This window comes from Callithrix jacchus, chromosome 2, assembly GCF_049354715.1.
Source record: "Callithrix jacchus isolate 240 chromosome 2, calJac240_pri, whole genome shotgun sequence".
NCBI classification, from domain to species: domain Eukaryota; kingdom Metazoa; phylum Chordata; class Mammalia; order Primates; family Cebidae; genus Callithrix; species Callithrix jacchus.
This window is the reverse complement of record NC_133503.1, coordinates 122567942-122595107: the sequence shown is the minus strand read 5'-3', so window position 1 is coordinate 122595107 and position 27166 is coordinate 122567942. Positions and strand designations below refer to the sequence as shown.

General features: G+C 34.6%; 1 protein-coding gene across 7 annotated transcripts in view; it reads right to left on the bottom strand.

The window, feature by feature from the left end:
* Positions 1-27166, bottom strand: part of TMEM161B (transmembrane protein 161B) — a 76308-nt gene that overhangs the window by 27842 nt on the left and 21300 nt on the right. For 2 of the 7 annotated variants that reach the window (XM_002744775.7, XM_008991843.5), the window contains exons 2-5: positions 20334-20437; positions 7220-7303; positions 4651-4748; positions 94-250 (exon numbers count right to left, since the gene is read on the bottom strand). In XM_002744775.7, coding sequence (XP_002744821.1) covers positions 94-250; positions 4651-4748; positions 7220-7303; positions 20334-20437 — 443 coding nt within the window. Of the gene's footprint in view, positions 1-93; positions 251-4650; positions 4749-7219; positions 7304-19503; positions 19648-20333; positions 20438-27166 lie in introns of all 7 variants that reach the window. The other 5 variants (XM_035291233.3, XM_035291240.3, XM_035291231.3 and 2 more) reach the window with 4 other exon arrangements.

Genomic DNA, 27166 nt, shown 5'->3' with positions numbered 1-27166 from the left:
ATCCAATGACATAAAATCTTTCTCAAATCAGAGATGAGATCTAATGGTGTTATCTGCAAAATAAATTAATATTAATGATGTTTTGAAGGATACATTGCAAAAGACAAAACAAGCAGGCACCAGACTAAGCTGATATTCATTTCCTGTGTAGGCTTCATAAAATTGTAGTAGACTTCAGTTACTATATACACAACTGTAGCAGCCACTGTGAAATCCACCAGCCACTGGTATTCTGGAAAGTAATGTAACACTGCAAAAAAAAAAAAAAAGGTTTAAAATATGTTTCACTTTAATTTTTATAAATAACTTATGAGGATTTATTTATAATTAAAATATGCTAGACTTTATTCATTTGCAACATAAGATTTATAAATATATAAATCTAAAAATGCAGGTAACAGACTGAGGATGTCAGCACCCAAAACTAAATTTTAGTACCTCACAAATTAAAATAAACCTTAAAAGATTACCAAAAGTTATTTAAGTTGTTGGTAACGTATGATTGCAATTTATTGATATTAACTGACACAGCTATTTTTTTCAGAAATTATAAGTGTTTTCTTTTAAATATGTATGATACCCTAACTTCAGAAAACAACTTAGTCTAGAACATAACCACTTTACTTACATTGTTCACTTTTGTGAAGAGTTAAAGTTTATTTTACAATTATTGGATGTACTAATTGTAAACTAGTAATTCTGTGAAATACTACAGATTAAAATAATAAACTAGGAAGGGTGCGATAGCTCAAGCCTATAATCCCAGTCATTTTGGAGGCCAAGGTGAGAGGATCACTTGAGGTCAGAAGTTCGAGTCTAGCCTAGCCAATGTGGTGAAACCTTGTTTCTATTAAAAATACAAAAATTAGTTGGGCATTGTGGAGGGCGCCTGTAGCCCCAGCTATTTGGGAGGCCGAGGCAGGAGAATTGCTTAAACATGGGAGGCAAAGGTTGCAGTGAGCTCAGATCATGCCACTGTACTCCAACCTAAGCAACAGAGACTCCATCTAAAAAATAATAAGAAAATAATAAACTAAATATACCTTTTATACCCTCTTTTGTTCTACAAGAAAAGTTTATAAAATGTCTGTTGATTTTCCATAAAACCATAACCCTTCAACAAACTATTCCATTCTTAAGAGTCTACACTGAAATTAACATTATTTGAAAGTAAATATAATTCCATCATCCGTTGCATCTCAGTTGTTTTAAACTTCTTATAAGGCATAGGTATTCTGGTTTACTTCTACAGAGTGTAGTCCACAACATCAACATCATTTTTTAGAAGGCCTCCTAAAACTGTGGAAGTAAATCACGTACATAACCATCAATTCAGAAGTTCTCATGGCAGATAATAAAACGATCTGCATTGCTTTGGACAATTTTTAGTCATAAAATATAATAAAATTATACTTGAAGATACAGTAATCCTTATAGAAAAAGTATTTTGAAAATATCACATAAAATAAGACCTACTGAACACAGTATCAAAACTAACCAAAATTTATACCATTTCTATAAGATGATCATAACATTTTAATAATCCAAAATTCTTTTATGATTGCTTTTTAAATTTGTATTGAGTTATTTTAAAACTCTTAATCTGCTTCAATTTACTTTAACTTTAGGTTAACTGCTTCATGTTTTCTGAGAGTGCCGTGGTATGATCATAGCTCACTGCAGCCTCAGATTCTGGGGCTCAATCTTCCCACCTCAGCTTTCCTAGTAGCTGGGACTACAAATGCACACCACCACACTTGGCTAATTTTTTTATCTTTTATACAAATGTGGTCTCACTATATTGCCCAGGCTGGTCTCAAACTCCTGGGCTCAAGTCATCCTACCATGTGGCCTCCAAAAGAGATGGGATTACAGACATGAGCCACCACACCCAGGCCTACTAAAGTAGGTTTTCTAATTGTGATTGACCAACAGCTTCTGAACATAAACCAGAAAGATTCATCCTGATGTGGTTGCAGAATGCTTGCCCTCAATCCCCACCCGCTGCTAAGAAAAAAAAAATCACCCATGCTGAGCTTTCTATCTGGAAGGAGATAAGAGAAGTGGATGGGAAGGACAGACCAAAATCTATTTAAGGTTTTCAACTTTATCATCAATAATTGAAATAAGCATTCTAATTCTCCAAACCTGCTCATACTCATAGAGGCTTCCTCCATGGAACTCATTCATAGCAAACAGCCAACTGACATTCAAAAGTTCTAATGCTCTTTAAAAGGTTCTTATAATAAATAGCTAATACAAATTAAGATAGATTTTTCACAATAATTATTGAGACATCAGTAATATATACATTCCATGAAAGTACAAACTATGTATTTCCTTGACTATTTAACCCGTGTTATATACTTTGTGCAAGCAGTAATACAATTACATATATGCCTTTTAATAAAATATTGAAGTCAAAAGAAGACAGAAAACCCTTTATTTTCTCACCTAAACACATATATACAACATGCATTCACAAATGATTACATAAACTTGTAAACATATATGAACATCTCCCTGCTATTCTGATTAACTGGAAATGCTCTTGATATTACATGACCAATTGATAAATGAGTACCATTTGCAACTAGTTCTCAAAATTCTAGAAGTGAAATAAAATACTCTATCAACTACATGCTAACGCTATAATACCCTAATTTTAATTTTTTTTAGTTCATTAAAATAGCCTAGTTCTCACTGACTGCCTGTACCACATTCAGTGGTAACCCTGTCCAAGTTTTTAAACTCTTCTTCCTAATGAGTTGAAAAAAACTGTTGACAGTTAGCCACCTCAGAATTGTGAGAATGAGGTAATACAAGTAAAATATTCTAACAATGTCTGATAATCAATAATTTTAAGATATTAAAATTAATTAGCTAACAAATTATTCAATAAACATTATTAGTAAAAATGTTAAAACTACTAAAAGTCAGAAAGAATGTTTATATTTTCTTGTATTTATACAGGTCTATGAACATTTTATATTAAGTAAGCACATATAGAAGTAGTGAAACAAATGTGACAACTACTAATCAAAAAGTCAATGTGACTTTAAATGTTTTAAATGTTGAATGTAAAATAGTTAAAAAGAGAAAAGAGAATGACATCACCAGTCTTAAGAGTCTAAATGATATTAGATAAGTGATTTATATTGTTCTTCACTGACATTTTTTAGTTCTAGGACATCCTTTATATACACATTCAACTTTTACAGATGTAATGATAAACTTTCACGTATTTTGAAACCACTGTGTATCATAAAATAATCCTATATGAGATGCTACATCTCTTAAGATTTTTTGATAGCAGTATGATTTAACCCAAGAAGGGTCAAATTACATAATGACACCTTATATGATATTATCAAAATTATTTTTAAAAAACATGCATCATTTTATTTCCTTTATCACATAAACCAGTGGTTCTCAACCCAGGTCAAAAATCAAAATCACTTGGAGCACTTTTAAAAATGAAAATTCCCAAAACACACTCTAGATTCACTAAATCTCCAAGGATGTGAGTAGGAAATCTTTATTTCAGAAAAATCTCAAGTGATTTTGATATATCCCAAAGTTGAAAAACCAGTGTTTTAAATTATTTCACCTTAGATGCCTTTTCCTTCTAGGATTCAAATAATTTCATATAAATATCATTTTAAACTAGAATCACTGTAGTCATTATATAATTACAGAAATTGAGATACTAAATTACTGTAATTTATAGGAGGAAAGCTAAATGACCTATTCAGAAATAACAAATGGGTAAAAGTAAATCCTGAATAAGTAAACTTTTCTGACTTCTAATCCAGTTCATTATTCTAAAACCACTTTCCTTTCTACTATATGTGAGAATAAAAGTGAATTACTCTAAATATAGGTAATTCAACAGAAATACAGTTGACCCTTGAACAACAGTCTGAACCACGCGTGTCTACTTATACGCAAATTTTCTTCCATCCCTGCCATCCCTCAGACAGCAAGACCAACCCCTCCTCTTCCCTCTTTTCCTCAGCCTACTCAAAGTGAGTATCACAACGATGAAGACTTTTATGATGATCCACTTCCACTTCACTTTCTCTTATGATTTTCTTAATAACATTTTTTCTCTAGCTTACTTTAATTATAATAATACAGTATATAATACATATAACATACAAAGTATGTGTTGACTGTTAATGTTATTGGTTAGTCTTCTGGTCAGCAGTCGACTGTTAGTATTAGGTTTACAGACAGTCAAAAGTTGTACTTAAATTTTCAACTGCATAGGAGTAGGCACACCAACCCCTGGGCTGCTCACAGCCTGACATTTCAAATTCAGTTTTGCAAGCCACATTAGAAAAGAACAGACTGGTATAAATAGTAAAAGGAAGTCTAGAACTCTAGGATAATAAGAATTGACTGTGACCTCAATCTAATAAACAGACACTTAACAAACTTGTGTAAGCCTCTTCTGAAAATAGGAAAAATAATTCAAGTTAGGTGAACAAAAAAAGAAATGTAATTCAAATGAAGTCATTTGAGCTTTTAAGTTCTTAGAAAGATTTCATATTCTGTATAATGAACTTAATGATTAAAATGAGAGTACTTTCACTACCATAATATAAAACTGAGATTTATAGAACATTTTAGCAAGATTTCCCTTACCTAAAGTATCCACTTCTGTAACTGACTTTGTTTCTAGATGAAGGTCAATATCCTTTGGAATGGTTAATGGCTTACTTTCAATGTGACCATTATATTTCCTATAAAAATCAGACAAGTGACACAAAAAACAAGTTACCTACACTGTTATCCAAGTGCTTGTTTCAAACTAATTACAAATGAGATTTTAAATTTTACAGTGAAAAGAAAGAATTTCTAAAACTTCATCAATAAGGAGGCAAAGTACTCAAAGGTAGTTTTTAAAAGGGTACTATAAAATTTGGATATAAATTATCATGTGAATATACAGATTACCAGGGAAATAATTACCTAAATTAGTGACTGCAACAAACCTTTTTTTGCTAGCTTAGCATTTCACACCCATTTCTCCTACTCTCTTTTCTCTTTAGGTACAAGAATAAATGCAAATGAAGACAAAGTGTACTTCTCCTTGAAGTGACATGTATAAACACACACACACACATACATACATACAAACAGACCTGTAACTATATGCAAGTCAAAGTTGAAGAATTATATTAAGATTTATGTGTATGAGAAATTCAGAAACATGAAAGACTCACTTGGAATAGCTTTTACTAAAAATTACAGATGAAGGAAAACAAATTCTTCAGGTGCATTTGTATGATTCCCAAATTTAATTTTTAAAGACAAACATATAGAAAGTAATAAACTAAGATTTCAATTTAGTATTTTTTTAGACACACAGTTGCCCAGGCTGGACTGAAATTCCAGAGCTCAAACAATTCGCCTGCCTCAGCCTCTGCATAGTTGGGACTACAGGTATACACCCCCATGCCCAGCTTCAACCAAGTTTTAATAACATTAATTTCAATATTGAAAAACAACTTTGCATTTATCCCTGAACAAAATGGGAAGCCTCAGTAAAAATAAATTCATGTTGATAAACCAAACAATAAATCTTGTTAATAGGAACAAGGCAGCAATGTTAATGTATCTTTCTGTAACTATAAGGCATGTTCAACGGAAAAACATTATTGTAAAACAGAATTATTCATTACAAGGCATTATAATGAGAATTCAGGCCAGATGCAGTGGGTCACACCTATAATTCCAACACTTTGAGAGGCCGGGAAGATTGAGGCAGGAGAATCACTTAATCCCAGGGGAGACCAGCCTGGACAACACAGGGAGACCCTGTCTCTACAAAATTTTTTTTAAAAAAACTAGCTGGGCATGGTGTTGCATGCCTCTAGTCCCAGCTATTCAGGAGGTTGAGGTGGGAAGATCATTTGAGCCTAGAGGATCGAAGCCACAGTAAGTCAGAATTGTGCCACTGCACTTCCGCCTGAGTGACAGAGCAAGACGCTACATAACTAACTATATTTCACAAATGTCGAACGTGGTAGCTATTAATAGGTGGAAGTGAAACAGCTAAAAAGAAACGAAAACTAAAAACTAACCTGGATTCAAATTCTGGTTACTAGTATATAACCTTACTAGTTAAGTGAACTTGGGCAACTAATTTAACATCTCTGATCAATAGCTTCTCATCATTAGCTAACATTCATGGTTGTTTTGTGGATTAAGTAGAACGGTACTATTTTATTGAAGAACTTAACTACTGGAATAAAAAGAAGTAAGGTTTACTGTTAATATTCCAATGAGCTTCCAGGTATATTTGGAATGATAAGTGAAAAAGGATGATAGTAAGATCGAAAAAGACAGTCTTTTCAAATTTCCAATTTTATGCCAAATAATCATTAATGTTGAAATAAAATTTTTTAGCTTCTATAAATTTATTACGTTAGTTTAACATTTTTATGATATATATGAAAAGTATGGTTACAATTTGTTGTCAATCAGTCATGATTTCAGAGTCACAGGGGCCCTAAGAAGTCCTCTTGGATCCCCAGTTGTGAAAACAAAGTCCATTCAGAGACGTAATCACACATTTCCCCTAAAAACTCTATTTAAATAGAGATACAAAATTTTAAAGCGGAAAGTATTCTTCAAAATGACTATTGTTTTGTTTACTCTTTCCATTTCACAGATGAGGCTACTATGGTCTGTTTTGTGAGGTTTATTAGTAGACAGTTCTCTTCATAAACTTTAAACATGAACAGAATATTCAAGAGCTGATGAGACCTACAGAGTTATATTATCCATCCCTTTTAATTTTAAAATGAGAAAAATTAAGGCCAAAAGCAGGTTTGCCCAATACTACAACACACAGTAGCAGCAAAACCTGGAAAATAACCCAAACCAACTGATATCTTTAATGAGTTGTAGGATAAAGATACGGGTTATAAGTCTCTCCTCAATCAACCCCCAACTAAATTTTCTTTAGTATGATGGCTATATTGTTTTCATGATTTAAAAAAAGAATAAAGTTAACCATTCTTGATTAGAAAATCACTATTTTGTGTGTATATATTACTACGTATTAGATTTTCATGGGTTTTGATCTCAAATTTATCAACTGCTTACAACATAATTGGGACATGTTTCTTTAATCAAAGCATAAAACTATATTTATATAAAGTGTGCTAAATAGTTAACACTTTACAAGCTCAACAATATAACTTACCTATCTTTTTTGCTTTTCCCTTTTTGCTGTTTCCCTGCAAGAATTCTTAATTCTTCTTCTGTAGGATGTTGATACCACCTTAAACTAAGCAAAAAAAAGAGTCCTTTTAAATAAAGCACTTAAAATCACCAGAATTATTCTTTATCCTATAAATATTTATTAAATTTCATATTTGTGAAGGCACTGTTGAGAAATATCAGGTGAGAAATGTAATCCGAAACAAATACTATCTCTTAAATTTTAAAAGGACCTAGATAAAAATCTAGTAAACATTTACAAGGTCCTTACTAGATGCTAGGTCCTGAAATGCCATTTGTATGTATAATTCTTACAAGTGGCAATGTATTAATACATATTAAGATTATACAGGTTTATTATTAAAAGTAAATGAAGTCTGCAGCCAAGTGGGCAGGAGCATATTAATTCTCTACTAACCCCTCAGTTGAAGGAATTGAGACTTATCTTAAAAAGAGACTTATTTGAATGAATTTTCACATTACAGGTAGTCTTTCTTTTCCCTTTTTAATTTAGTTTGAGAATTCTCAAACTTTATGTGTAGAAGAATTAGAGAAAAACCATTGTATTACAAAACACTTTTAGCTATATCTAACTTTTCTCAGGTAAGAATCCAACAACAATTGGTTGTATTCCTCTCTACCACGGTAAAAATACTGTAATCTGAAGTGAAGAAATACTCAAGATCCGAAAAAATCATTTACTGCCTCCCAAGCACCAAGTGGCTCATCCTAAATTTCATGTCTTGCCAGTCGTCCCAACTATCTACCAGTCACTTAAATATCTTATTTTTAATGTGCCCTCACCACGTTATTAATTCTGTCCCTCAACTCTTACAATTCTAAACTGTCATATTGCAGAGACCTTAGCTCAGACCTTAGTTCAGTGTATCTTCCTCTGAACATCTGACTACTGCATCTGACTACTGCAAAATTCTCTCACCGGTCCCCTCCCTGCCTTCCTGTGGATACATTACTGATCAAATCCATCTGAGCTTACCACTAGTTACTGTTTTTCTGTTTTTGTTTTTATACCTTACAGAAAGGTGGCATCTTTACTTATTTTTCCATTATAGAAATCTTATTAAGACCTATGCCTGTTTAAATCATTTCCAAGGTTCCCCACAGGGTAAAGCAATGAAAAAGGCAGTTAGGCAAAAACTTTGACAAAGGCCCTATCGTTATAAAGGAAGAAATGCAGAGCTAGTGTGCTAGACCTTCCAATTCTTCAATTACAAAAATCTAGATTCTTTTAAATTTAAAATTGCTCAATTGCTGTTCATTTGTTTTTTTGTTTGTTTGTTTGTTTGTTTTTTGAGACGGAGTTTCGCTTTTGTTACCCAGGCTGGAGTGCGATGGCGCAATCTCGGCTCACCGCAACGTCCGCCTCCTGGGCTCAGGCAATTCTCCTGCCTCAGCCTCCTGAGTAGCTGGGATTACAGGCACGCGCCACCATGCCCAGCTAATTTTTTGTATTTTTAGTAGAGACGGGGTTTCACCATGTTGACCTGGATGGTCTCAATCTCTTGACCTCGTGATCCACCCGCCTCGGCCTCCCAAAGTGCTGGGATTACAGGCGTGAGCCACCGCGCCCGGCCCTGTTTGTTTGTTTTTTAAAATAGAAACAGGGGCTCACTTGGTTGCCCAGGCTAGTCTTGAACTCCTGGCTTCACAGGATCCCCCCTCCTCAGCCTTCCAAAATGCTGGGATTACAAGCATGAGCCATGGCACGCAGTCTCTTTGATTTGCTGTTTTAAAAATACTGCAGGCCAGGCATGGTGAATCATACCAGTAATCCCAGAACTTTAGAAGACTACAGGACTGTCTGAAGCCAGGAGTTTGAGACCAACCTGGGCAATACAGTGAGACTCTATCTCTACAAAAAAATTTAAAATTAGGGCCGGGCATGGTGGCTTACGCCTGTAATCCTAGTACTTTGCAAGGGTGAAGAGGGGGGATCACAAGGTCAGGAGATTGAGAACATCCTGGCCAACATAGTGAACCCCCATCTCTACTAAAATACAAAAAGTTAGCCAGACATGGTGGCATGTACCTGCAGTCCCAGCTACTCAGGAGGCTGAGGCAGGGGAATTTCTTAAACCTGGGAGGCAGAGGTTGCAGTGAGCCGAGATCGCACCACTGTACTCCAGCCTGGTGACAGAGCGAGACTCCGTCTCAAAAAAAAAAAAAAAAATTAGCCAGGTGTTGTGGCAGGCACCTGTGGTGGGGGGAAGAGGGTGAGGTGGGAGAATTGCTTGATCCTGGGAGGTCAAGGCTGTAATGAGCTGTTATTATGCCCCTGCACTCCACTCTGGGCAACAAAGACCCTATCTCAAAAACACAAAACAAAACAAAACCCCAACAACTGGAGAACTGGCAATTTGGGTACTGACAAAATATTTGATGTTAAAAATTATTAATAAAAATTTTTAGGTATGATAATGGGATGTGGCAATTTTTCGAAATCTCATTATTTTTGATTATACACTGAAATACCTATGCTGGGGGAAGAAGAGATAAAACAAGTTTGGCCACCAGCTATTAATTGTGATGAGTACATAGGAATTCATCATGCTATCTACTCCTTGTATACTTGAAAATTTCTATTAAAACACATATTACAAGGCCCACATGTGTATGGGGGTCATGCACTATCTCTTGCTTCTAGAGCCTTTCATGATCTGACTGACCACTGCCTACTTCTCTGGATTCACCTACAACCATTCCCATTTGAAGGTGACACTTTCTGGCTTGACTAAGCGACATTTTCTTCCTCACAAATTCTTTCATCCCTTTGTGCTTTTTGCATATATTCTTCTCTCCTTATAAACACCTATGCCTCTACTTGGCAAACTATTAATTTATCTCTTAGTGTTTACAAAACAGTCTCCTTGTGATATAATAATAAATATATCTGCTCTTTATCCCCAGTTCTTGGCACAGAGTTTTAAATATAAAAACAAGAGTAGCAGAAATATATTTGTTATGCTAATGAGGTAGGTCAAGGTGGGCCCCAAATAGCTGCAGGATGGAGCTGTTTACCAGAAACACCAAGCACACAATTAGAGGGTTAGGAGTTTCAGAAAGTTGACCTCCAGGGGTGAGAGGGGCCTGGAAATTGAGGTAGATCACTGAAATCGATTTTGTATTAATGAATTAAAATCATACTTATATAATGAAACTCCAGAAAAACTCTGGACATCAAAGCTCAGAGGAACTTCCTGTTGGTTAACACATTGATGTACCCTGCCCAGAGGATGACATCATCAGACTCCAGAGGGAAAGGACATAGAAAGTCTGTGCTCTTTCCCAAATCTTACCCTATGCACTCCCTTTAAATAAAACTGTAATAATAAATAAAGCAGTTTCTGAAGTTCTGTGAATCATTCCAGTGGATTACTGGACCTGAGGGAATCATGGGAATCCTCAAATTTGTAGCTTATTAATAAGTCAGAAGTGCAGGTGGCCTGAGTACCCTAAAAACTTGAAGATGGCATCTGAAGTAGGGGCAGTCTTACATAGAAATTTGCCTTTAACCTGTGGGGTCTATACTAATTCCAGGTAATTACTATCAGAATACAAGTACAGTATACCCAGTTGGTGTCAGATAAGTTGGGTTAAAATGGAATGTTTCCCTAAGTGAAAGATTCCAAAAGATTTTATGGCTTTCTTGCTGTTTGTATACTTCAAAGCTAGTACAGTTACTGGCATATGGTAAGTGCTCTAAAAGGATGACTGAACCAAAATGATTTCAGTTGTTTGCTTAGTTTAATGAATTTAAGATAAAAAATATATACATCCCAACCAAAAAGTCCCTAAATTACAATAAACAGGTATGGAGGCACTTCCTGAATTTCTACTGAAGTCCAGAATTTTAACTTACAGAATTGATTCTCGTTATTCACGGTAGTTATGTTTTATAAAGTCACCGCGAGCACTGAACGAACCATTGCTCCGAGGGGAAATACAGGGTTAGGTTCCTGTGAGCCTTGGGTCATAACATTTTCATCAACTGATCAATACCCAAGCTTCTTTTATGTATGTTTCTGTTTAAAGATATCTTATTTAATACATATCATTGACTCACTAACATTAAATTCACAGCCAACAGTGTAACTCATGCCTGAGCAAAGCTTATCTAATACCAGTAGTCATAAGTACAGCATTTGTTTGAGTTCTATGCATTCATTCCAGCAATATTTTTCCATGAGGCAGCCTTCTTGTGCTTAGGAATACTAAACAAACAGTACCTTCGACACTATGTTTGGGGCCTTTTTAAACAGCAAGATCACCAATGGAAAGCAAAATTGTTAAAAAAAAAATGTGACCCTAAACAGATCATAAAAGAGAGATTTGTTTATAATATGACAGCTGAAACAATAAGGCAGACTGTTGCCTTGTTGGACCTCAACCAGGAACATACATATAGGGCCACTCAAATTTTTTGTCACTGTCTATGTCCATGAATTACCACAAAAGCAACAAAAGCATTGATCTTGGAATTACAAACAAATACTAGCTAGTAGGGAAATCACAAAACAAAAATCCACAAATAATGAGGATGAGTGCATAACATTTAGAAGAACACTTATGAGCAATAACTCATTTAAAAGAACATGATCCAGAAACTCAGGTATAAAGACTAAAATTAGTTGTTCAGCTTTGAGAAATAATAATTAGTGAAAGAATTCTCAGTATAAAAAAATAGGTTTCATTTAAAGCCCTATAATAATTAAATATTTTAAGATACATTTTCTAAGAAACATTTTCTTTTTAAATATACTCATGTTTGTTAAATCTTATTTTGTAAGCTCATTTTTCTAAAACAGCTTAGATTTATTACATTGCTTACGGAATAACTCAGAGTCATCTTTATTAGCAAGAATTATTGTTCAAAGTTGGAATCTAAGGATGCTCAATATTTTCAGGGTCACTTCTAGTCTGTTACTCATCTACCCATTCATTCATTTATCAGTCACTTAAGGAGAACCTTCTATATTCAGATACTCTGATAGGCAGAGAAGATATAATCACACCCAATTAAAGCCACAGCCCTTGCCTTTTTGATGGTTTTATTCTAGTTGGGATATGGTTTTATTCCAGTTGGGATAGAATTTAACCAATTAAACAGTGAAAAATAAATTGTAATGCCACATAAAACAATGAAACAAGTGGTAAAATGTGAGAGACAGCCTTAGATAACAGGTGAGATAAACTTCTCTGAGAAATTTAACCAGCAACCTAAAGAATGAGAAAATAGAGGAAGAGTATTCCAGACAGAGAACACTAAGTCTAAAAGCATAGAGGCATGAAAGAACACAGGACGTTACAGTAAATAAAAGCCAATGAGGCAAGAGCTTCAAGAAGAAACATAGAGAGGCTGAAGAGATAAGAAGGGAACAGATCACAAAAAGCCTCATAGGTCACAGTATAGACTTTAGATTTTATGCTAAATAAAGCAATGTATATAAACACTTCAATTCACACTTTAAGATCATGTTTGTTGTTCCGTGAATTAGAGGGAGACATGGGGAGTGAATCAACAGGTTTTGCTGATAAACTAAAGGAAAAGAATGAAAAAAAGTAAGCAATAAAGGATAATATCTACATTTCTGATTTGAAGATAATGATACCTTTTCTGATATAGAAGAGATCAGGAAGAAATCAGTAACTTAAAAATGCTGAGTTATAAGTACCCATGAGACATCACGTAAAAATGTCAAGGGGAACTGCATATTAGAATCTGGAGTTCAGAGATAATTTGAGGTGATTATATAATTGTGGTATCCAAATCCGTAAGGATTAATAAAAGGAACTAAAAGATGGTATAACACTAAGTAGTTAATGAAAAAGTGAAAAAGTAGAGTTTATGTAGACAACATATGAACAAATTTGGCTACAAAGGGAATTAGAGGAACAGCCCAAGACTAAGGAATGGATATGGAGTTGCTTTGTTTTTTAAGGGCGAGAGAGGTAGGGCTGTGAATTCATTATCTGTTGTTACTTTAAATGGGAGATCTTAAAAAAAAGTGTGTGTGGTAACAGGAATAATCCAACTAAAAGGGAACAGGTGATAGAATATATTTTACAAAGTTAAATATAAAGAAGAGGGGCTGCACATTTCACTAGAGTTGTGGTTTCACAGTATACAGATGAGAGTGATGGACTCTGGTTTCAGGAGCTTAGGGTGAAGCTGAGACAGGGATGCTTAAGGTTTGGAGAGAAAGGATTTAGGTTAAAAAAGTTTTCTGAGAAGTATAGCATACAAACACTGCCAGGAAATATAAAGCAGCCATCTAAGGTCTGTGATCACAGATTCCAAGTAAAATCTAGAAGTACAGTTCCACAGTTTTCTTTAACAGTCAGTGCTGCAAATATAGTTTGATTCCATATGGTATGGTTCCCAGCTACTATATTTTGTATTCTGGTCTCAATTTTCAGTCTTTTCCTTTGCTATTAGGTGGTATGTCTATGTCAGAAAATGACTGCCTGCTTGCAACTGCTGCACTATGCATGCCGTTCTAATATGGGCTTGGAAGACAGATACAGATATAAAAGTCATTAGAACGTAGCAAGTTAATAATGGTCACAAAAAAACAATTAGAGAAAAATGCTTTATGATAATATGGTAAGCAAAAGAAACATGATATAAAACTACACATACAATACATAACAAGCATGAGGGGAAAATATAAACAGAAACAATTAGACAGAAATACAAAAAAAATTACGTCCTGATTGTCTTTGAATGATGGAAATATAGTGCATTACCTCTTAATAAAAGGAACTAAAAGATGGTATAATACTAATTAGTTAATGAGAAAGTGAAAAAGTAGAGTTTATGCAGACAACATATGAACAAATTTGGCTACAAAGGGAAATAGAGGAATGGCCCAAAAGTAAGGAACGAATATGGAGGTGCTTTGTTTTTTTTAAGGAAGAGAGAGGTAATTTTACTTATCAATTTACTATATTTTTTCACATTGTAGATACGTACTTTTTTGAAATGGGAAAAAAATATATTTCTTAGAAAACAGAGAGTAAGTATTAATAGAATCTCACTTAAAAACTCAGCTGGATATGGGGGCTCACACCTGTAATCCCAGCACTTTGGGAGTCCAGGGCAGGTGGATTGCTTGGGCCCAGGAGTTTGAAACTAGCCTGGGCAACATAGCAAGACCCTGTCTCTAAAGCAAATAAATAAGCCTCTCACATTTAAATTAAATATAAAACTTTCAGTACATAACTTTTACCGTGGCTATTTGGTGGCTTTTTCACTTATGCTCGGATTATCTGCCGTGACTCTGATAATAAAGCCAATCTAGTATTGTACTCTACTAAATAATTAAAATAATTTTTCAAAGATCATTCTTATATAAACCTCTAATATAAAATATTATCAGACAACTACAACTCTTACTAAAGTAAAACAGTTCAACAACACTGAAAAAATATGTAGCAGAAAATATAGAACCTACTGACCTAGACTTTATTTTTAAAATTTAAGCAGTATTTATAGTGCTTTTGAAATTTTAAGAAATAAAACTTTTAGAAATTTAAAATGGATACCAAAATGTGAGCAAATAGAGAAAGCAGTTTTAATAGCACAAGTTAAATAAGCTTTAATACAAAATCTCATGATATACAACAGAGGTCACTGTTACAGACTCAATGTTTATGGTCCCCACCCCCCAAATTCTTGTGTTGAAATCTGATCCCCAATGTGATGGTATCTGGAGGTAGGAACTTTCAAAAGTTACTAGTTCCTGAGGGTAAAGCCCTCATTAATAGGATTAATGCCCTTTTAAAAGGAGGTCAGAGAACTAGCTTGTTTTCTTTCTACCAGGTGAGGATACAAGAAGTAAGCGGTCTGTAACCTGAGAGAGGGTCCTTACCAGAACCTGACCATACTAGCCTGCTGACCTCAGGCATACAGCCTCCAGAACCAAGATAAATACCTGCTGCTGATAAGCCACCCAGTCTACAGTACTTTGCAATAGCAGCCCTAACTGACTAAAACAGTCACTAAGGAGCTTTAGGCTCCATTCTAAATCTCTATTAATTTTAACCAGTGGCAGGAGGCTTAAGTGAAAACAAATATCACTTAAAACCTAGACAATCTTTCAGCATAGGTAGCTAAAATACTATCTATTATACGTTCTCCTGTTACTTATTAGAAATTCTGATAGAATACCACAAACATTCTGGAACTGGATGTTAGAAAAGCTAAGGCGAGGAGAGCAAGGACTCAGGCATTCCATAAGGGTAGTAGCTGAAGGTTTAAACCTTTCCCTTAAGTCATAGGTCCCACCTACTGCGCATTTGAATAGTAGGTTTCTCTCACCAAAGGGAACTTGCAGATTACTGGATCAGGCAACATGCAATAAAGAACTAGAGCAATTGAATACGCTCTAGTTCATATTCAGGCAAAAAGAATTAGAGCAATTGAATACGAAGGTGTTATAACACCCTCTTTAACTGATACTGGATGAGACAAAATCAGAATAAATCTGACCATAATATACTTTCAATGAGGGACATACGAAGGGAAACAGCAAACAAAAGTAGACTTAGGAAGATAAAGGAGTGGAGAAAAATGCGTGTGGTTTGGACTGAAAATTAGGAAAACAGAAAGCAGGTTCAGAAAGGAAGCTATTATGGAGAAAAAGCAGTATCCTACTCTTCCTGCAAAACCCACTATTCAAATGTACAAACAATATAACCTAACACTTACCTCTCCAAGAAAAGAGGGGCCAAGCAAACTTCAAAACAAAAAGGAACTTTTATTACAATACAAAGTAGTGAATACTTTGGCTACAAATCAGTGGTATGTGGGGGATAAGAATGCCCTTAACTGATGTGACTAGCTGTTAGAACAAGTGTTCCTTTTATGAGGGAAAGCAGTTCACAACAGAGAAGCAACTTCTTATGAGTTTTCTTCCCTTTTAGGAAGGAAAGAAAAAGAGATAGGGTGAGAGCATTGGGTTCTTAAACTCTACTTAATACTTAGCATGCTTTTGGTAATAAAATGCTGATATGCCTTTTGATTTAATTTAAATTAAAAGTTGACTATGCTGTCATGTAAGAACACAGTTCACAGCAAGTGAACTGCATACTACTTATATCCTGAAGGATATATTCTAAAAGACAAAGTACAGCTTGAAAAAAAAACAGAGAAAGAAAATAATTTAAATAAATTACTCTGTAAACTGTCAACAAAACTTACAGTAATTGTAGAAAAGTTAAATGTATCTCCCCGACCAAATTTAAAACTCTATTCAAGTATGACAGTTCCAGGACAAGATGTGGAACTGATGAGCAGCCACAAATCACATAAATACTAGACTGTGAATCAGACTTCCAGGATAAGAGGTATGGATCTGTTTCATTTATCAATGTGTGAAATTGAGTAAATCATTTAAAACTTGTTTTGCCGTTTGTAAAAATGGAGATAATATTGCCTGTGGCAGAAAGTAACTAGGTACTCACCAATCTTGCTTTTTATATCATAGCACTTTCGTCAGAACAAGTTGCAGGGCTCCAGCCTATGTAACATAAGCAAAAATGATGTATCTACTTCTAAGTTTGACACCTTAGGATCTCCTGAGAGATCCACATCCTACTCTCTCTCCACTCACCAGTTGGCACAGCAATCTAACAGGGGACTCCAGGGTAGCAGGAGGAAAAAAGGAGCCATAAGGGACGAAGGATGGATAGCTTGGAGGATAGCTGAGCCCTTGTGTCATCATTTTGTGAAGGACCTACCTGGAGAGCTGCCCAATCCCTTTCTGATTCCCCATTTGACCCTGCTTCCTGTCTGAAGAAACTGAGAAACTTGCATTAATCTTATAATACTGAGATTTTAGTTGTAACATATCAACACATCTCCCTAGTTCAATAAACAGATCCAAATGAAAAAAACATTTTAAAAACTGTATCAGTATAAAGCTTTAAATAATTATAAAGGTAATATTAATGGAATTAAACCAGACTAAAGACTATACACAGTTTCTTTTTTAAAAAAGTTTAAAAATACAATCTTAAAAATAATACTAATAGCAATATATATATTATTTAACAAGAACTAGAAAATTAGTACATTTTTTAGTATTAAAAATCAACAGACTGCTAATTTCTAAGTAAAAGCTGCTTATTCCTTCAAGTATAATTGCTTATTTCTTCAAGGTATTAACTCTTTCAGGAAAATGGCTTACTCATTAAGTCAGCATACAATTGTCCCTGGGTATCTGAGGGAAACTGGGGATAGGTGGGGGACCAATACCCACAACACCCCTTCCAGGATACCGAAATCCAAAGATGTTCAGACTCCTTATATAAAAGTTTTCATCTGCATATAAACTACACACATTCTCCTTTATATATTAAGTCATCTCTAGATTTCTTACAATAATACAATGTAGATGCTATATAGTTTTTATCATGTATTTTTTTTAACTTAAACTTGTACTTTTTCTGAATAGTTTTGATCCACGATTGGCTGAATCAAGAAATATGAAGCACAAACTGCACTAGAATCAGATGCCACTTCAAACTCTCCATTTCAAAGGGAAAAAAGTCAATGAGAGACAGGGGCAAATTAGTTGACAGCAAAAGAGAAGCCATAACTAAAAATAATGAACATTTATTTACAGTTTAGGACTATCAATGGGATAAATGAATATTAACATGATATAAAAAGAAACAAATTTCTTCTGTCATACTCATGATTAATCTTTCATGTTATCTATTTACTTGAATAGTTCTATTATATAGTTCTTTTCAATATAGTCACTCTCAAGCCTGCCTATTCAATATAGTCATTGCCATGCCAACTTACACTATTCATAGTCATGATCCTCTCTCCTTAAATATCCTTTAAGCATTTTATAGACCCTAAAGAATGCCCTCAGATTCTCTATCTTTAACCCAACTGTATCATATTATTTAAAATGCAAACTGTCATTTCTGATCAATAATATTTTTACATAGGCAATTTACAATTTTAGATTTTTTTCAGTATTAAAACAGAATCATTATATATTACAAAAGGCTCATAAAACAATAATTATGCCAAAAGGATAAAGTCAATAATCTTACTCAATCGAGATAAATGACAACATGACCTCAAAATTTTAGGACTTAACTTTAAAAAAAGGTAGATGATCTTAAAAACGTAAAACAAAATTGGGAAGAAATAAAACTACCTATAGCAGAAAAGTACCCATTACTAGACTTTCTCAAAATCCTTAGAACCTAATATAGCATTAAAGACCGCATTAATCAACACAAATATGTTTATAAAAGCAAGTCAAGATCACAAAGAAAACCAATTTCATGTTCTTTTTAAAGAGTGAGTTTACCCTCAAATTATCTATGTATACCTATGACACATTCTTCTGAGAAAAAGGTTTTAAATATAAACTCTTCCAATATTAATAAAGATAAGGTTTTTGATGTCTCAAGGCTTTAGTTTTCACTGGTGAGTGTAAGTTTTATAGAAATAAATGGAAAGCAGAATATGTAACAATATAAAAATGAATGTACACTAAAAGGGGATAAGATTGCCAAGATCTTTACAGACAAAGAGGAGATATGGAAGTGACATCACATCATAAGCATAGTTTAGAAACCTGCAGTTCTCAAGAGAAAATAAGCTACCTTAATGTATGTTATGTAGTTTACTGAGATCCTTTTTACTTCAAATTAATGATAATTTGCCCAGCTGATATTTATCTTTTCATGATCTTCAAAGACGGTTTTGGTAAGCGAAATCAGTAAGCAAGATTGCACAGGCATATTAAGCCTAAACAGTAAAAAACTAGTTAAAGATGATTGATTTTCACTTATTTTAGACTTTACCAAAACTTGAGTCATTTTTTTATTTTGCTCCTAAAAATGTGCATTTGTAAAAAGCTCTCTCACACATTCATTATACATACACACACGTATATCATATTGTTCCAAAAAAATTTTAAAGCAGTTTGAATATTTTTCAATATTTAAACACCAATATGGAAAAAAGTAGAAAGCATAGAGAAGAATACAAATACTTAAAAAAAAAAGTAAATTCTGTAAAGAAAATTTAAGCTTTGTAAATGGGATACCCCTGAATGAAAAGCACATTATTACTAGAAGAGCTAGCCATTGCTTTTCTAACTTCAACAGGCCCAAGCAAAAGAAAATGGACATACAAAGCAGTAACAGAATTTGATTATTTAACTGAAATGAATAATTGAAGTAAATAGTCACAGTACCAAATTTATCACTTACCTTTCACAGTGACACAAGATTTTGGCATGCTTTTCTGTGTGCAGACTTTCCTTGATTTCGCCTCACTGTATCTTTATCTATACTTTTTTAATCTACTTTTTTTGGGGGACGGGAGGTACATGTTTCAGCAAGGCTACTTAGCTCCTTTATGAAAGAAATAGGGATTGTGAGCTTATAGTGTAGTAGACAAAATTAAAACCCTACAACATAACTTTTTCCCCTCCTTGCTAAATTACACAGTTTAAAATTCTTTGCAGTAAAACTAAAAACTGTTAACATTCATATTATAATAAATTCTGGACTAAGCCACCAACAGAATGTATGCTTTCAGTATTTTCTTAAAACAATGGTAAAAATATTGAAGCACTTGGATTTACAATGTCTCACCCCCTTGTTGACCAAATTTTTTTAAGGTAATTCGAGAAAATAGGTAGTATTCTCAGTGACCACAGAGAGGAAAAACAAAGGTGGAGGTGAGAGGAGTGAATTCTTGTCTTTGATCCTATTACTTTTGTGCTAAACAGGTAAACTACTAGTATCTCAAACTAACAGTAATAAGGAAGGTATAGCCAGGCAATCCCAGCACTTTGGGAGGCTGAGTTGGGAGGACTGCTTGAGGCCAGGTGTTGGCAAATAGCCTGCACAACATAGCAAGGTCTTGTCTCCACACAAAAAAAAAATCTTTTTTTTTTTTAAGAGAAATAAGAAAGCTAGATTTTTCTTATGACTTTGCTTTGTTTTATCTTTTAGAAACAGTAACTAGGAAGTTAATCAGTTTGGTAAACTAGAGATCGAAAATGTCAGTTGAAATCAGCCTATCCTTGCCTTACCTGCCATTACAGAGTAGCCATCGAGCAAGAGAATAGTGAGGTATAATCTTCTGCATGACACTGGCCATCACCATGGTAACAACCAGCTGTATACCTATCACACCCTGTGTAAAAAAAACAAACAAGTTTAATAATGAATGAATTTGGATTTAGGGACATTGCTGGAAAACTTTCTGTACATTTTGAAAAATTACATTTTAAGAAAAATGAGTTTACTATTAAAATACATTACTCTTGGCTCTCCATAGCTGCAGGCTTCACAACTACAGATCAAAAATATGGAGAAAAAATACAGTTAAAAAATACAATTAAAAATATATTACAAATTTAAATAATAGAGTATAAAAACTATTAACAGAGCATTTACATTGTATTAGGTAATATAAGTAATCTAGAGATGATTTAAAGTATACAGGAGGATGTGCATAGGTTATATGTAAATACTATGTCATTTTATGTAAGAGACAAAAATGGCCCTTACATAAAAATTATTTTGGTATGGGGTAGTCCTTGGACAAATCCCCTGTGGATACTGAGGGACAACTCTTAAATTCTGGCAATTAGGTATTCAAGATCACACAGTTTAATATAAATTTAAAATGAATTAGCATATACATCTATAATCTATTCTCAAGAAATGTTCTGCATAAATTAAGGATATCAAATTGAAGTGGAAAGTGATTTCTTCATCCTTCTCCAATTTACTCGACACACTTAAAATATAAGCTTGACAAGCTTTAAAAATAATATGCCTGTTTTTAATTCTAGGTGGTAGTCATCATAAACCATTAACAATACTAAGTGTGATGGCAGAACTGGCCTGAAAGTCACGAATAAAGAAAACTGAACTGATGCTGTTACCACCCACTTCCAGTCAATGGGTCTTAATGTCCAACAATCCTCTTAGTTTACCCTCATCAATCCCCCCCATATTCTCCATGATGGCTAATTCAAACCTTCCCTCTCCTCATACCTCCAATTTCCTTCAAACATCTAACTCTCCACTCGGTAGAGGATATCTACTTTACAGGGAAAACAGATACAATCAAATGGGAACCCTCTCATTTCCCACCAATAAGCTCACAAAATCACTTATATATACATATGTCTTTTCCCATACCCCCAGAAATACGAGCATCTCCTATAGAAAGCAAATCTATCTGTGCTTTAGAGCCTACTCACTTTGATTTTCAGGAATTTCCACCACTGAATAGCCTTCCTCTCTTCTTTAATATATTTTCTATTTTGAATCCCTTCTATCAGCATTGTAACACTTGTAAGTCTCTTTTGTTTTTTCTAAAGAATAACAATAATTTCCCCATTTGACAGCCTTCTCCCAACCTCATATTCAGAGCCACTTTTCAAGACTTGTTCTCACTTGTTTCCATTTCCTCATATCTCCCACACAGTATCCATCTAACTTCTACCTCAGTGTATTCCACTGAAACATGTACCATAAAGGAAGATCATTCCATCTTGACAAATTATTTTTCCTCAACTTAAATCTCAGCAGTATCCTAAATGGTATACCACATTCCCTGTTTTATTACCACATTGATGATCAATCCTTTATCCTCCCCTTTGCTGGCTTCTTCTCTAGCCAGGCACTCTAAAAATAAAGTTGAATTCTTATCTCAAACCTAATAGATCAAAAAAGCACTTAAAAATGTTAAGGCTGGGCATGGTGGCTCATGCCTGTAATCCCAGCACTTAGGGAGGCCAAAGCAGGCAGATCACCTGAGGTCAGGAACTGGAGACCAGCCTGGCCAACATGGTGAAACCCCAGCTCTACCTAAAATACAAAAATTAGCCAGGTGTGGTGGCATGTGCCCATAATCCCAGCTACTCAGGAGGCTGAGGCAGGAGAATTGCTTGAACTCAGGTGGTTGAGGTTGCAGTGAGCCGAGATCATGCCACTGCACTACAAGCTGGGCAACAGGAGAGAGACTCCATCCCACCCCCCTACCCCACCAAAAAAGCTAAAAAATTTAAGAATGAAAAACAGTATGGCCTATTGATTTAAGAGAATGGATTCAGAACCCAAACTGCCTAAGTTAGAAGCTGTTCTACATCACCTACTAGCTATGCGACTTTGGACATGTTATTTAAACATTCTGCAAGTCTATTTCCGCTTCTATAAAATGGAGTTAGTAATTCCAACTACTTCATCAAGCTGTGGTTAGAAATTATGCCTGATGTCTACGGCCATACCACCCTAAACGCGCCCGATCTCGTCTGATCTCGGAAGCTAAGCAGGGTCGGGCCTGGTTAGTACTTGGATGGGAGAAATTATGCCTGGTAAAGAGTTATGTTAGTACTATTTGTTTTTTTTTGTCATTGTTATTATCACTACTAGTAGAAGACAAAATTTTTCATATAATGTCAAGAATAAAGACTTTCAAAAAGAGACAGCAGTCTCCTAAATGATAAAAGATCCAGTTGAAAAAAAATCAAATTTCTGCATAAAGAAACTATATAATATAAACAATGTAAAAAGATTAATTGGGGAAAAGTATAAGTCATCACAATGAGATAACTTACTTAATAAATATTACAGAGATTTATTATAAATTAATTAGTAAAATATCAATTGCCTAATTAAAAAAAATATGTACATACAGTTCTCAAAATGTCTTCATTTGAAAAGTGTCTGTTCATGTCCTTTACCCACTTTTTGATGTGGTTGTCTGATTTTTGCTTGTAAATTTGTTTCAGTTCCTTATACATTCGAAATATCACACCCTTGCCAGATCCATAGTTTGCAAATATTTTCTCCCATTCTGCAGGTTGTCTGTTTACTCTGTTGATAGTTTCTTCTGCTGTCCAGAAGCTCTTTAGTTTAATTAGGTCCCATCTGCCAATTTTTGTTATTGTTGCAATTGCTTTTGGCATCTTTGTCTGGAAGTCTTCGCCAGGTCCTATGTCCAGGATGGTATTTCCTTGGCTATCTTTCAGGGCTTTTATTGGTTTTTTACTTTAGATTTAAGTTTTTAACCCTTCTAAGTTGATTTTTGTACATGGTGTAAGGAAGGGGTCTAGCTTTACTCTTCCACATATGGCTTGTCAGTTATCCCAGCACCATTTACTGAACAGGAGTCTTTTCCCATTGCTTGTTTTTATTTGCCAAGATCACATGGTTTTAGTTGTGTGTCATTATTTGAGTTTCCTATGCTGTTCCATTGGTGTGTGTGTCTGTTTTTGTACCACTACCATGCCATTTTGGTTACTATAGCCTTGTGGTATAATTTGAAGTTGAGTAATGTGATGCCTCCAGCTTTGTTCTTTTTGCTTAGGACTGCCTTAGCTACTTGAGCTTTTTTGGTTCCATATAAATTTTTAAATAGTTTTTTCTAATTCTGTGAAGAATGTCATTGGTAATTTTGATAGGAATTTGAATCTATACATTGCTTTGGATAGTATGGTCATTTGGACAATATTAATTCTTCCCTTCCATGACCACAGAATGTTTTTCCATTTGTTTGTGTTATCTCTGATTTCTTTGAGCAGTATTTTGTAATTCTGGTTATGCAGGTCTTTCACTGCCTTGGTTAACTGTATTCCTAGGTATTTCACTCTTTTTGTGGCTACTGTGAGTCAGGCTGCATTCTTGATTTGCCTCTCAAATTCGTGTTGGTGTATAGAAATGCTTCTGATTTTTATACATTAATTTTGTGTCCTAAAACTTTGCTCAAGTTGTGTATCAAATTAATGAGCTTTTGGGCAGAGACTATGGGGTTTTCTGATATGGAATCATGTCATCTGCAGACAGGGATAAAAAGAACAAAGCTAGAGGTATCCTGTTACCCAACTGTTTTTTAAAATGTCTACAAAACCAGACTCAACTATGGTTTTATTTGTGGATGTTTTAATGTCTTAACTCTACCAACTAGGTTAAAGTTCAGTTCATTTTTCTATTAAGCTACCATCAAAGGTAGCATTTTTTACCCTTTTCTTTCACATTTCCTATCTCTTGAATTTACTGTCCTATTTTATGTGTAGTCTGTGGTACAAGTTCTACAATCTCCATACGATGGATGCCATTACAAAGAACTCTTTCAGGCAGAACAAGACCAAGAAATATATTAGTAAGTATTCCAGAAGGTTGGTCTATTTGAGATTATAGACTTAAAAGCAAGCGATCATTTTGCAGTCAGGGAAAGTTTTGTAGACAAAGTGATTATCAACCTACCCTTAAAAGAAGTGACAGCAGTACACAGAATCTTCAAGGTCATAATTTAGTAAAATCTCTCACAAACACATATAACAATTTATTAAGAATATGTATATGATTTCTGCTCCTTAACAGCAAAAATTATGTCTTAGACACAACTACTAGTCAACAGCTGTTAAATGTTATTTCAGAAAGACTGACCTGGAAGATACATATGAGGAGTGTATAAACTGGGGAAGGAGTCATCTTGCCCAACTCTCCCCTTCCTCTAAATCACTAAACATGATAAAATACTGCTGACAGATCTACCTTTAAAGATGTAAATTATGGGCCAGGGGTGGTGGCTCAGGCCTGTAATCCCAGCACTTTGAGAGGCCGAGGCCAGTGGATCACGAGGTCAAGAGATCAAGACCATCCTGACCAACATGGTGAAACCCCATCTCTACTAAAAATACAAAAAAAAAAAAAAAAAAAAAATTAGCTGGGCATGGTGGCAAGTGCCCGTAGTCCCAGCTACTCAGGAGGCTGAGGCAGGAGAATCACTTGAACCCAGGAGATGGAGGTTGCAGTGAGCTGAGATTGTGCCACCACACTCCAGCCTGATGACAGGGCGACACCCCGTCTCAAAAAATAAAAGATGTAAATTATGTTAAGGAAAAAAAAAAAAAGCCAGTAAAGTGGATTGACTAGAATTAGGAAATACCAACTAGCTTTCTGTAATAATCCAGAAATAAAGAAATAATCAAGAAATAATGAAACTTTAAATTACAGTGGTATCTTTGGTACCCAGAGAGAAATACATTTTAGAGACACTGCTGAAGAACTCAGAGAATGATCAAACCTGAAAGCAAGGAAGAAATTAAAGAGACTGACCCTAAGAAAGGCAAACATCATAGTATAGCTGGTACATTCTCAGTGTTTCTCAGTGTTAATGTTTGACTAAAATAATGTTCAACACAAAAAATGTAACTTCACTCTATCTCTTTACTATGCCATTTCCCTCTTCTTAAATGAGGCTGAAACAATTTCCCGAAAAGCCACCTGAAATCTGTGTCAAATAAATATATTATTATTATATTCTTCTATATAATGTAAGTCAACAGATATATCCTACAATGTATCTGCTCTTAGGTGACTAAATACGTGATACGAAAAAAAAGGTCACTTATACTAGTACAGGAATCTATATAATCTTTTAGAGAGATACTTTTTAAATTATGTGGAAAATATTTCACCACAGTTGGTCCTTTTCATGTGCATTTAAAGTAGAATCCTCAGAATGTACCTTCAAAGTAGCAATTATTTTAGAGAATTGTAATATCTTAATATCTTTAAGTAATATCTTAAATCAACTTTTAAGATATTACTATGCAATTGACGATTACAGTGTACACGCCAGGGGTTCATGTATTAATGTAAAAAGTATCCAGTTCATTAACTAAGAAACAGTCATTTAAAATTCAAAATCAAACCATTCTATTAACCTATTTCATCACACAACTTAGTGTCAATGTATAAGTTTATACAAAAGCAGAACTTTGAAATTTTCAAAAATCAAATGTCCTGAATGTTTTTCATAATTTTTAATAAAAGGAGAATGCTTAAATAAATTTATCCATAAACTTAAACATAAATTTCACAATAGAAAACTGGTCAAATGGGCAGAGATCCAACAAAAATGCCAAATCTATCATGGCTGAGGTCTCAAACACACAACCATATGGGTCATTGATTGAAGTAGCCTTAATGGTTTTATTAACGGTTTCTGTCTGGATTCATTGCCTCTAGGCACTGATTCTCTTGATAACTGGAACTGGGGAAAGTCATTTATAAAACAGCTCATAAGCACCCAAGAAGGGTGAAACATTGGGGTAACTTAGGTTTCAACCTTTCCACATCTATTAACCTAAGGCCACGAAAAGCAAGAAAAAGTTATCAGCCTTTATCTCTAAAAGAATGATCATTTCAATTTTTGTCTTGGCAGGTTACAAAACTCCTTTTTTTTTTTTCAGTTGGAGTTTCTCTCGTTACCCAGGCTGGAGTGCAATGGCGCAATATCGGCTCACCGCAACCTCCACCTCCTGGGTGCAGGCAATTCTCCTGCCTCAGCCTTCCTAGTAGCTGGGATTACAGGCACGCCACACCATGCCCAGCTAATTTTTTGTATTTTTAGTAGAGACAGGGTTTCACCATGTTGACCAAGATGGTCTCAATCTCTTGACCTCGTGATCCACCTACCTTGGCCTCCCAAAGTGCTGGGATTACAGGCGTGAGCCACCACCCCCAGCCAAAACTTCTTACCAAGAAAGATTAAAGAAATAAAATGTACCAAATGACAGTATTTTGTCTTGCTTTATTAATACTGAAAATAAAACTCTAAAAACTTAAATACAAAAATGCTGCAATTTACAAATTTAAACTTTGAGTACTGTGTCAATCTCAGGAGTTGACATTTATGTTTCATTAAACTAGCTCTCCTGACGACAGACTGAAACAAAGCATATATTGTTTATTATTGAAAGGCATATTTGCATATATACTTGGGACTCAGACCACCCCAAATAGTTTCAATTATCATCTCCCTAAATAAGTTAGAAAAGGGAAAATAAAAAAGAGGATATTACACAATGACCTTCCTATTCATTTGTTTTTTGACTGTTTA